The 13,188-nt window shown below is 43.4% G+C and overlaps 1 protein-coding gene across 1 annotated transcript in view; it reads right to left on the bottom strand.

Moving 5' to 3' along the window:
• Positions 1 to 13,188, bottom strand: part of COLEC10 (collectin subfamily member 10) — a 43,886-nt gene that overhangs the window by 15,277 nt on the left and 15,421 nt on the right. The window contains exons 2-3 of the mRNA XM_066379396.1: positions 4,432 to 4,503; positions 2,991 to 3,062 (exon numbers count right to left, since the gene is read on the bottom strand). Coding sequence (XP_066235493.1) covers positions 2,991 to 3,062; positions 4,432 to 4,503 — 144 coding nt within the window. The remainder of the gene's footprint in view (positions 1 to 2,990; positions 3,063 to 4,431; positions 4,504 to 13,188) is intronic.

Raw genomic sequence — 13,188 nt, 5'->3', positions numbered from 1 at the left:
TGGCATCCACTCCAAAAACCAGCTAATACAAGGATGAATGTGATGAAGAGAAGTTGAAGTGAAAAGAGATGGCAGTCTTACCCTGTGCACTCTCCTTGGGGACAAGATCACCTGAAGGATGCAGAAGTCAGTTCTTGAGAGGAGATAAAAATCTTACTCTACACACAGTCCATAATAAATATATGGCCCGTGAGTGCTCTTGAAATCTCATGGGGCACGGTGGTTAGGAAAAATATGTCTAAAAAACTTGTTGGAGGGGCAATTTGTCTAACTATTGTTAGATGGGGAAATGTTTTTTTAAAATATTGACAGGCAGCCTGACCAGGCAGTGGCGCAGTGGATAGAGCGTCAGACTGGGAGGCAGAGGATCCAGGATCGAAATCCCGAGGTCACCAGCTTGAGCGCGGGCTCATCTGGTTTGAGCAAAAGCCCACCAGCTTGAACCCAAAGTCACTGGCTCCAGCAAGGGGCTACTCGGTCTGCTGAAGGCCCGCGGTCAAGGCACATATGAGAGAGCAATCAATGAACAACTAAGGTGTTGCAACACGCAATGAAAAACTGATGATTGATGCTTCTCATCTCTCTCCATTCTTGTCTGTCTGTCCCTGTCTATCCCTCTCTCTGACTTACTCTCTGTCTCTGTAAAAAATATAAATAAATAAATAAATAAATAAAATATTGACAGGCAGTATTTTAACCAATTGAGGTTAAAATGTGTTACTTTTCAATTTTACCAAGACACGGGCACCTATTGGGAAGGACCCTGGCAGGGTCTTGGGAAGACCCAAACAAGTGTGGTCTCTGCAGCCAGAGCTTCCTGGTAAATCCACTGCAGACACATTCTGCAGCAGGCCTCGTGAGATCTGAGCAGTTTATGTAGCTCTTCCCCAGCTCTGAGGATTTCAACCCCAGGTGAATATACAATCAATCCTCTGATCAAAAACAACCATAGCCTGACCAGGCGGTGGCGCAGTGGATAGAGCGTCCGACTGGAATGCAGAAGACCCAGGTTTGAGACCCGAGGTCGCCAGCTTGAGCGTGGGCTCATCTGGTTTGAGCAAAACTCACCAGCTTGAGCCCAAGGTCGCTGGCTCCAGCAAGGGGTTACTTAGTCTGCTGAAGGCCTGTGGTCAAGGCGCATATGAGAAAGTAATCAATAAACAACTAAGGTGTTGCAATGCGCAACAAAAAACTAATGATTGATGCTTCTCATCTCTCCATTCCTGTCTATCTGTCCCTGTCTATCCCTCTCTCTGACTCTCTCTCTCTGTCTCTGTAAAAAACAACAACAAAAAACAAACCAATCCTAGCAGCCCTGGCTAGTTGGCTCAGTGGTAGAGCATCAGCCCAGCGTGTGGAAGTCTCGGGTTCAATTCTCGGTCAGGGCACACAAGAGAAGCGCTCATCTGCTTCTTTACCCTTCCTCCTCTCCTTTCTCTCTATCTCTCTCTTCCCCTCCCACAGCCAAGGCTCCACTGGAGCAGAAGTTGGCCTGGGCACTGAGGATGGCTCCATGGCCTCCACCTCAGGTGCTAGATTGGCTCTGGCTGCAACGGAGCAACACCCCAGATGGGCAGAGCATCACCCCCTGGTGGGTGTGCCAGGTGGATCCCGGTCAGGCGCATGCAGGAGTCTGTCTGACTGCCTTCCCGCTTCTAACTTCAGAAAAATACAAAAAACAACAACAACAAAAACCATAGCAATTTCTTCACAGTGGCATCACCCTCAGTCCCTGCTCTCAAATGCAAATGGAAGAAAATTCTTAAAGGGATGAGCTGGAAGAGAGTAGGGAGAGAAGTTCTGAGTTACTGGACACCAGGAGAAGAGCCACAATCTCAGCTCGGTCCTTCCAGGAACACGCATCTAGCCACCTCAGTGAGGCACATGTTCAGTAAGGCAGCTGCTCCAGCAGGTGTGGAAGCTGGAGGGTACAACAAGGCTGTAGAATTCTATAACCCGAGGCTCTGAGTCTGCCCTGACCCGTACCTTTGCCCAACTGTCCATTGCATTCTCCCTTAAAGAGTCTTACTACTCTTCGAGACCTCGATCAGTTTTTCATGTCAATCTTGCTTACTTTCCCAGATGGTTTCAACGTAGCCATAGAGTTATTCAGTATTATAAGTCTTTCTGAAAAAAACCCTATGTTCCCCAATAGTCTGTGAGCTTCTTGCAATAAAAGTTTTGATTCTCATTCAGCTTTGTACCTTCAAACAAAGTGGGACAATGCTTGTATGAATATTAGAAGCAATTAGAACCTGCTACCATGGGGTGGGGGGGGGGGGCTTTATAGCAAGATAGGAAAACAGTAATTAGGTGAAGAAAAAAAAAAGAGGCTACCTCTATTTTTGTAATGGAGGTTATTTATAGTATTGAAACAGTAATTATGCACAGGATCAGGATATGACTGAAAACAAAAGGATACGGTATTTCCCCCTGTATGAGATGCTCCCATGTATAAGATGCACCTTAATTTTGGGGCCCGAAATTTGGAAAAAAAAATGTATTACATAAAGTTATTGAACTCAAGTTTTATTCATCATAAAATTCATACAACTTCTCATCACTGTCAAAACTCCCATCCATTAGCTTGTCCTCATCTGTGTCTGATGATGAATCACTGTCTTCATATATTGCCTCGTTCTCAGTTCCAACTATGGCATTTGAAATGCCTCACTTCTACAACCACTGTATAAAAAACACCCACGTTTTAGATTCAAAATTTTTCGACAAAATGTGCATTTTATACATGGGGAAATACAGTGTACTTCAAGTTCCCATCCTGTTAACAGATCCCTGACACAGAATTATTCTCATTCCACTCAATCTAAGAAGTAAAATTATACTATCCTCGGCTACCTTGAGTTTTATAAATAATTGTTTTCTACTACTGGATGGCCCAGAGATGAAAAAAGAGAACACACATATGTTAAAAGAAAAAGCAAAGAGATTATTTTTATGCTACAGAACATTTCAAGGAGAATGAGGCTTACCCTTCTTGCCAATGGGCCCGGTCTTGCCAATGTTGCCCTGGTCACCCATGTCACCCAGCTCTCCCTTTATCCCTGAAAAGCAAAGCATGTCATCTTTATATCCTAACACTCAACCTTCCCTTTAAAGACGTGGCTAATGCAGGCTATCCACTTGAAGGAAATTCCAAAATGTTCATTCTCCTATCTGTAGTATATTTATACATACTGTGCTCTCTTATCTATTTTAATAGCATTATAATGTAGGTATTAAAATTAAAATGTGGGTGCATATGACAGTCCTGGACTGGATGATATGGTATTAAAATGCTTGCAATAGTTTTTAAAGGACTACAGCAGGGGATGCTTTATCCAAAGGTCAGACGAGGGGCCGAGGGAAAGAATTCTCGTATTTCATTCTAATTCTGTGCCTTGCTAGGTCCATTTCAGCTCCACTTTGGGATTCCATTCCTTCTCTATTTTACAACTGGATCTGACTCTCTGAGCCACGTTAAGAAAGAATAGGGAGTGTACAGTCATAAAACCCAGTCATCAAGGGAATATCAAATATTGTCCTACCGAGTTTTTATAATAAAAACACAAAATAACAACAACAACCAAAAACCCAGGGATCACTAAGTTTCTCCAAAATTGGTAATACTTTTGTATTTTCTAGAATAAATCAAAAAATATTTGCCAATTATAAAGAGATATTTAAAAATTTTGCCATTAATTTTCCAGATCTATAGGAATATCTGTAGTATAAGAAGATTTTAAATCAGAACTGCTCAAATCGAGGTCTCAAAGGCCTGGGAATGTTTTTTCCTCTCTTTAAATTATGAAGATTTTGAAATCCGAGGTTTAGGGCCACCACTTTGTAACAGTTGGCAGGTAGCATGGCAATGCTCAGAAGACACGCGCTTGCATGTCGCAACCCGGAGCTGTGTTTTGGTGAGACTTACTTTTGGCTTTGCAGGTAAAAACATTCTCTAGTAGCCTCTTCCTTGCTCCTACTCCTTCCACACCCCACCAGATAGTGGAGAAAGGTGAGTAAATCAAAGAACCAAACAACTTTCTGCTGCGTTTCCTCTTCCTCCTTAAGCTCCAAGCCAGCCAAAAAGGGTTGCTTAGCAGTGGCTCCTAAAGGGAGACACAGCTACAAACACAGCTGTGTTCCTGGCATTCGTAGTCTCTGAGATATTCTCAGGGACTGCTATTCCTTGGGGCTCCCAGAGTCCCAACTCCAGACACCGCTAAGGATAAAATTAGAGAAATGTGTCTGAGTCTTGTTGACAGGTGATCTCATAAGGACTCTCTGGTGAAGAGGAAATGCCTACCTGAACAACAGTTCATGCATCTTTGGAGCAGAGGGTGCTATAAAAGCTGCTATGTCCCAGGGCAAGTCCAGAAGTTTGCGAGAGGAGCAGTTCTAAGGTGACTGTTAAGTTCATCCTGTTTTACCTACCTTTCGGCCCCATGCGTCCCACCTTGCCAAGCTTCCCCTCCTCTCCGGGGTCTCCTTTTTCACCATCGTCTCCTTGTGAAATGGAAAACAAATGAATGAAAACAGCTCGAGTAGTAACATAGCCCATGCCCCGTCCCCCAGGATAAGGTGAACACAGCATCCACCTGTTGGCTCAGAGCTGACCGAGACCTCCATGTGAGTTATGTGTATGGACACGCCCACATGTACTGGACACTCAGGGGAAGAGGAGAAACTCTCAGGACCTTTTCTTTTTCACTCTTTTCCATGTTCTACCTACAGAGGTATCCCTCTGGTGAGTCCCAGAAAAGTTTGTTTGGCCTGCAAATCTGTGTTGTTATTATTATTATTTGTATTTTTCCGCAATTAGAAGTGGGGAGGCAGTCAGATTCTAGCAGGCGCCCAACCGGATCCACCTGGCATGCCCACCAGGAGGCGATACTCTGCCTATCTGGGGTGTAGCTCCGTTGCAGCTGGAGCCATTCTAGTGCCTGAGGTGGAGGCCATGGAGCCGTCCTCAGTGCCTGAGCCAAATTTTCTCCCATGGAGCCTTGGCTGCAGGAGGGGATGAGAGATACAGAAAGGAAGAAGAGAGGGTGGGGTGGAGAAGCAGATGGACTCTTCTGTGTGCCCTGGCCGGGAATCAAACTCGGGACTTCCACACACGAGGCCAATGCTCGACCACTGAGCCAGCTGGCCTGGGCGCAAATCTGTATTCTTGCTGGAGAATCTGACAAACTCTGAAAGCATTTACATGTAGGATAAAGAGGTATATCTAAATATATAAGCATGTCTTTGTATGTTATATATGTTTATACGTTATATATAACATATATAATGTATAATATAAATATATAAAGTTATATAAATACCTTATAATATATGGTATTAATATTTATATATAAAACAAGTTATGCTATTTTAAAATTATAGAAATATTATATACATATAAATTTGTTACTGTCTGACTGCATGCTTGAAAACTCCAAAGTTATCGGCACAGGACCGCCGCAAAGGGCTCTGCGTGAGCAGCGACTGTGAGTGACAGGCAGGTCCAGCTCCCACACCTCACTCAGGCAAGAAGGACTGGGTGAGTGTTTTAATGAAAGGTGCCATGGACTTTGAATCAGGAGTTCTGGATTTTAATGTCATGACAGTCAACAATGAGTGACCAAATCTTTAAAAGTTTGTGACTGAACTTACTGGCTTTGGAGTGAGGCAGATCTGGACAGGAGGCTCAGCCTTACCATTTACTACCTGGAGAGAGTTGGACACCAGCTTCCCTTTCTGGGTCCCATTTTCCTCTCCTGCACAATCAACTGCTAACACCTAGTAGAGAGGGCTTTTCAGAAGTTTAAATAAGATACTATGTATAAATGATGTGGGACCTAAGCAATGTTTAGCAATAGTGGCTATTTTTATTCCCTCCTTTATACTTAAATTTCCTCATCCTTAATCTGGGGCTGATCCCTGCCTTCCTTACCTCCCTTGGTTGTTTTAGGGTCAACAAGAAAAGCATGTGAATGTGCTTTGAAAATAAAGAGCTCAACACACACACTCTTATGACCAGCTACCTATATTATTGCCACACCAACCACAGGACATGAGGAGTTCTGTCCATCAGCAGTAGAAGGAAGCAAATAAAACACTTCTAATGGCAAAAATTAAGTTCTTGGGATTAGACACTTTGGGAGAAAGAAAGTTGAGATGTTCATTTATTTATCCAAAAATAGCATGACCAGCCATCCTCTGTTTTGTTTGGTTTGGTTTCTGAGAGCAGAATGGTAATATTATAAATAAGAGCATAAGCAGTGTACAGAAGAGTTGCATTTCCAGGTGATAAGATTGGTCATTTCCCACGTGAAGCTCCAGACTGTCCCTTGGAAAGGCTTTCAAAGTAGAACACACAGCTGATGTGCGATCAGAACAGAGGGGTGAAGTGGGTGGTTATGTGGCATTTCTCTACAGTAATAGTGAACACTTTTTGAGTGATTATAATGTGCGCCAAGCACTGTGGTAATGTAACCATCAAAGCAGTTCTAGGAGGTGAAAACTATTATCACTCCATTTTATAAATGACAAAACTGAGACACAACGAGATTAAGCTGCTTGCTTATTGTCATAGAGCTTGTGAATGGCAGAACTACAATTCAACAACATGCAGGTCTCTGCCCCTCCTGATTCCTACAGGTAAGTGATTATCCCTCCCAGTCTAGGTTTTCGTGACTCTTAGCAGGTTGTGGATTTTAGAGAACTTGGCTCTGTGCTAAATTTTTCAGAGAGAAAAGGAGAGGTACAGAAAGAATGATTGGTTCCTTTTAAACAAGAAAAATAGTGGGGAAGGAAAACACACTCACACACACAACAACGACAACAACAGCTGATTGTCTCAATGACTTAATTCAAAGGAATAGACCCTTGAGATACGTTAGTGCAGTGGTTTTCAACGTGTGTGCCAGGGCACACTGGTGCGCCCTAGAAGATTTCCAGGTGCACCCTATGGTATTCCAGAGAAATATGTGCCTTTGGGGACCAAAAAACCAACTGAGTTTTTGGAGTTTAGATTTTTGGGGGACAGAGGTGTGGGGAATTGGCTGTAAGCTGACAGTCTGCCCAACCCCCCACCTCACTTGCCTGATTAGGTTGCAAAGGCTGTTAAACTGGGTGCTGGATTATTTACACTACCCCCCATGTTGCCTGGAAAGACTGGAGGCAAGTTTCTTCTATCCTTTGTTTGGTGTAAAGTTAAGATAATATGTATGGTGGGGGTTTTGGATTGATGATTAAACATAAGGAATTGTCTCTTGAAGACTTGGATTTCTATAAAAGAAGAATATATGGTAATATTTTTAAAAGCTTTGAACATTTTACTACAATTTTCAACATCCTATTTATGTAAATTAGGATTTTCTACCCTCAACACAATTAAGAGTAAAAAGAGAGGAATTCTTCAATGTATTGAAAAGGAAATGAGAGTTTGGCTTTCAAATATATGTCCAAACATTGAAGAAATCTCTAGGACACATCCGGCTCATGTTTCTCATAAACACAAGAGTGAAAAAACTTAACACATTTACGCCGGGACCTGCTGAATTTACTAAATCTTACTAAGAATATATCTATATAGATATAAAAAATAACTTTTTTGTCATTTTTTTATTTTTAATTCCTGTTTTTATAAATTCTAAAAAAGTATAACTCAAAAAATGTAACATAAAAATGTTTTTTAATGTCAGAATAAACTTAATTTTGTCATATTTATTCCATTTAATTACCATAAAAGCACACTTGGACTTTATTTTTTTTTCTTTAATATTTGACTTAATTATTATAACATATTTTTCAGAAATTTGTATATAGTGTGCCTACAATTATTTGTAGGATTTTATTTTTTTTATTATTAATTTTTTTTTTTTGTATTTTTCTGAAGCTGGAAACGGGGAGAGACAGTCAGACAGACTCCCGCATGTGCCCGACCAGGATCCACTCGGCACGCCCACCAGGTGCAACGCTCTGCCCACCAGGGGGCGATGCTCTGCCCCTCCGGGGAGTCGCTGTGCCGTGACCAGAGCCACTCTAGCACCTGGGGCAGAAGCCAAGGAGTCATACCCAGCGCCCGGGCCATCTTTGCTCCAATGGAGCCTTGGCTGCAGGAGGGGAAGAGAGAGACAGAGAGGAAGGAGGGGGTGGGGGGTGGAGAAGCAAATGGGCGCTTCTCCTATGTGCCCTGGCCGGGAATCGAACCCGGGTCCCCCGCACGCCAGGCCGACGCTCTACCGCTGAGCCAACCGGCCAGGGCCTATTTGTAGGATTTTAAATGTGCCCCAACTTTAAAATGTTTGAGAACCACTGGGTTAGTGTAATTGAGACCTGGCTTCAATACTCACCAACTGAGAGAACTTGAGAAGTCTTTGACCTTTTTTGAAGCTTGTTTCTCTCATTTATAGAGTGGACAAAAATAATGCTTTTTTTTTTCTTTCCAGAGGGTTTTAGTAAAGGTAAAGTCAGAAAAGTATGTTGCTCCAGGAAGCCTTTTCCAACACTCTCAGACCAGGCTAAATCTGCCCTCTAATTACCTTCGCTGTTTAAAATATCACTTTGTACCAAGGGAATCCGTGTACCTGAACTACCCCTGTGACCCATGGGACAGCTAGGGTCATGAATGACTTATTTTAGCATCCCTGGAATTTAACACAGTGTTTGGCTCTGGTGCTTAATCAATTCAGTTGAACTGAATCTATTTTGTGAGCCAGAAAGTGTTTATAAGATGTAATGATAGCATTTATTAAATACTATGTCCCAGAGGTTGCTCCTACTTGACATCCATCCTATCGTTTGATCCCCAACGCCAGCCTTTATGCTGGATTCTATTCTCAGCTCCAGCTTACAGATGAGAGACTGGGATTGAAGAGAGGTTAAGTAATTTCCTAGGGTCACATAGCTCGTAAGTAATACAGTCAGGATTCAAACGGGGGCATTTGTTATCAAAGCCCACGTTCCAAACAAGCTGTATATGTATGATTGCAGACAAATTCCTGTCTTTGTGCCTCTGGGTTTGGGATTGCTGTTCCGTACAAGGGGACCAGAGATGCTTGGCCTGCTCCCCAACAGGTAAGATCAAAGGCCGGCATGTATGTGAAGCTCTCTGTGAATCGTAGAGCCACAGGAATGTGAATAATTGGTGCCATTATTATTTCTGATCCTCCTCTCTCTTCATGCGAGCTTTCCTGTTCACTCTCAAGCAAGTATCTAACTAACCAGAGGCAATGGGACGAGTGACTCGGTCATCTGCTGCTCCCTGGTGGCTCCTGAGGGAGATCTGGAAAGGTCAAGATAGGGTTCTTCTTCTTCTGACCTGTGTGCCTGCCTCCCAGCCCCGGGGTGAGCAGGCTGCTCGCTGGGCGCAGTAAACAACGTGTGCCCTTGCCTTCCACCGGGCTCCCGAGTTCTTTTGATCTCGGGGACTTGCTTTAATGAAAACAGAAGAGAGGCACAAAAGCCAGGTCTGCAGAAGACGCCCCACGCGCTGACAGTTGCCTGCTGTTTTCCTCTTGGCAGTATTTCATTGGATTAGCTGAGCAATTTAGACTTCCTTTCCTTCTTTCAAAGAATAGCTACTTGCATTTTAAAATTAAATAAAAAGCTATCAACTAAAATGAACTCATTTCAATTTTACAGCCATGGTTTGTTTCAGCACCCCCAGGCCACGGGCTTGCTGTGATAATCTCCCCAGCGGAATTCCAGCAGAGCACACACTTGACCAATTTCTCTTTAGGTAGGACTCCCCCCCTCAAAAAAAAAAAACAAAAAAAAACCACAAAGCCTGAAAATTAAAGTCTAGTTTGAAATGAAACAGCTGAACCTAGGTCAGTACCCCCTGCCTAAGGAAGTAATTATTAAAAATCAGCGATTGGTTTTGGAAATGGTAAAGAAAATTCACTGGAAACTATTCTTTTCCCACTGTCAAAATCATCTTAGGGACCGGGGTGGGGAGGGGGGGGGGGGACGTTGTTAGCAATCCTTCTCTCGACCAGCCTAGGAATTCAGTGAGATAGGCAGTATGGTGGCTTTTGTCTATGAGGCCAGACTCCTGCTTAAAATAGACCCTTTCCATCCCTACTTACATTCTTTCCCATATAGATGCCAACTTCATCCTCATTGTTGGAAATGTCAGCAGTTGCTGATGATTGCCCAGACCTCTCGTTTATTCCAGACACATTAGTACAGTCTTCAAGTAGACCACTTCCTTGTACTTTTTCTTCCCCCGTCACAACCTCATCATTTCACCGAAATATTCGGTTCTCCCTGGGCCCAGCTATTGTTGCCCTCTCTCCATTCAGCCAGTTTGTTAGTCCTTCTACGCCTTCCCCTGCCTCCCCACACGTCCTGGATTCTGTCAGCTCAGTCACTGCCTGCCAGCTCAACCTACAGCCAAAGGACGTGTACTGAATTGGGGGCAGCTTTCTTCATTCGCTTTTAATAAAAGAATAAAAAGCAAGCGAGCATAAGATCTAAAGGAAGAATGATTTGCGGACACCAAGTTTGCCATCTTTGTTGTCCTGAGGCAGCTTATCTCTGGACAGGGGAGATTCAGACCTTGGCTAAACTTGTTTAAGAACAATAAACAATATGCTGCTCATGAACAGAAAAAATATTTACACATTCACAAAATACTGTTTATTCTGATCCTGCAATAGGGATATGGTTACCAAAAACAAAACAAAATGAAAAGAAACCAAAAGAAAAAAAAAAAACAACTTCTTCTTAGTGCAGAAGAAACTGCATATCTTTCAGGAGAAAGGCTGTCCCAGGAAGACAGAGAAGATGGCAGCTCTTCGCCAGGATGCCACATGCGAAGAGACTCAGCCTTCGGAACTGCGGGTCTATTCAACTTGAATGAGTGACAGGAACTCATTCACGCTCCCTGGAAGCTTGGCGCAATGAGCAGAACAGTTTTGTAGTCTCTTATGAGCTGACTTGTGTCGTCTACCCTAAAATTCATATGTTGAAGCCCTAACCGCCAGTACTTCAGAATGTGATTACCATATTTTTTTCTTCATAAGATGCTCTTTTTCCCCCCCCAAAAGTGGAGGGGAAAATGCCTGTGCATCTTATGGAGCGAAAAATACAGTATTTTATTAAATATTTTAACACACCATTTGGTTCAGAATATTTTTTTCCTTATTTTTCTCCTTTAAACCCTAGGTGTGTCTTATGGTCGGGTGCATCTTATGGAGCAAAAAATATGATATATTTAAAGATAAGGCTTTTAAAAGGTGATTAAGTTAAATTGTGGCTGTTAAGGCTATCCTAAGTCAATGTGACTGGTGTCTTTATGAGAAGAGCAAACTTGGACGCACAGAGACATAAGGGTCCCTGAAAAGGCCACGTGAGAACACAGCGAGAGGCAACCACGTGCAAGCCAAGAGATCTTAGTTAGGGGAGACCAACTAAGGCCAAGGGGAGACCTTGGCCTTGCACTTCCAGACTCCAGAACTAGAAGACAGTACACTTTTTTTTTTTTTTTTTCAGAGACAGAGAGAGTCAGAGAGAGGGATAGATAGGGACAGACAGACAAGAACGGAGAAAGACGAGAAGCATCCATCATCAGTTTTTTGTTGTGACACCTTAGTTGTTCATTGATTCCTTTCTCATATGTGCCTTGACCGTGGGCCTTCAGCAGACTGAGTAACCCCTTGCTCAAGCCAGCGACCTTGGGTCCAAGCTGGTGAGCTTTTGCTCAAACCAGATGAGCCCGCGTTCAAGCTGGCAACCTCAGGGTCTCGAACCTGGGTCTTCCGCATCCCAGTCCGATGCTCTATCCACTGTGCCACCACCTGGTCAGACATATTTTTGTTAAGCCACCCAGATGGTGGTATTTTGTTGAGGCAGCCCTAGCAAACTAATGCATGCTAACAGCTCTTTTACTTTATATGAAATGATGTCCCTCTGTGCTTTGGTTTCCTGTCCTGGAAAACTGAGATAGTTATATTTTTCTCGTGGACTTGTCTGAAGAGTAAATGATATCATGGATGGCAGAGTTCATAGAGGAGTTTTTTGCATTGAACGTGCCCTTACCGACTGACTAGATAGTGAGTGTATAGTGGGCACCCATTGTTTGTGCTTATTTGGTATCTTCTACCTGGGCTTCCGGTAACAGGACCACAATTTCCCCTAGGAAACCATACATACTTATTCTCTATTGGGTTTGAATCGTAGGCCCAGCCATTGGTTCAACACTGGACGTGTGACCCAATCAATATAAGCTGATAAGTCTCAATTTGTAAATGAGTCTCCTCAGTAACTCAAAACAGTTGTAACTTTTAAAAATAGAGACCTGCTCTTTGTGGAGGGGTGGCCAGAAGGGTAGACTGTTATTGAAGTATCTGAATCACTGCAGAGGGTAAGCCTTCATTAACATGAAGTCATTATAGAGAAAAGCAGAACCACAGTGTGAAAACCGGGTCCTGAACACCTCGCTGGAGCCTGGACAACTCAGCCGGCCTCCCTCCCTACGACACGAGTCTACAAATGCCCCTTCTCTCCTCGGTTGGCTGTTTGATTAACCAGTTTAAGTTTGCTTTGTGTGTTGTCGTTGTTTTTTCACCTGCAAACACAAGTTTCCTTACTAATGTAACTACTAGACACTGATCAGGGTGATAAGGACCTCGCTGTGAGGCAATCAAAACCTCAGGAGAAGATGGGCAGGTGAGCCTATAGTTTCTGTGCCCAATGCCAGAAGTGTAGCTATTATGGGACATAAAGAAAGAAACACCTCCCTCTACCCCCCTACATCAAAAACTTGCCCTGATTCTTTCCCAGAAAGAAGTACGTGGGATCTTTTGTACTGAGCTCCACCAGAATAAACTAACATCTTAAGATAAATGAAAAAGAAAAAAAAGTGAAATTATACGTTTATCATTCTACTCAGGCAGGCTGGTAGTAAAATGTTCTCGTCAATGAAAGCCCACGCGGATTTTTACCTTCTGCCCCACTCCATGCCCCCTTATAGCTTCAACTGTTGAGTCACCTCCTCCACCCAGGAAGCTCCTACTACAGACCCCGCCCTCCCCTTCCTCTTCGACAGTCAGGACCCATCTCATCCTCCGACGGGACTGCCCTCATCCTTCATAGCCTCCACCACCCTGTGTCTCAGATGATGGGACAGGTCAGGATGATACAGGGTTTTCTTTTTCTGTATCCCCAGCACTTGGCACAGGGTCTGAGATCCAGTAAGTG

Source organism: Saccopteryx leptura, chromosome 3, assembly GCF_036850995.1.
Source record: "Saccopteryx leptura isolate mSacLep1 chromosome 3, mSacLep1_pri_phased_curated, whole genome shotgun sequence".
Classification (NCBI taxonomy): domain Eukaryota; kingdom Metazoa; phylum Chordata; class Mammalia; order Chiroptera; family Emballonuridae; genus Saccopteryx; species Saccopteryx leptura.
Note: the sequence above shows the minus strand (reverse complement) of the source record. Positions and strands in the feature narration are given on the sequence as shown.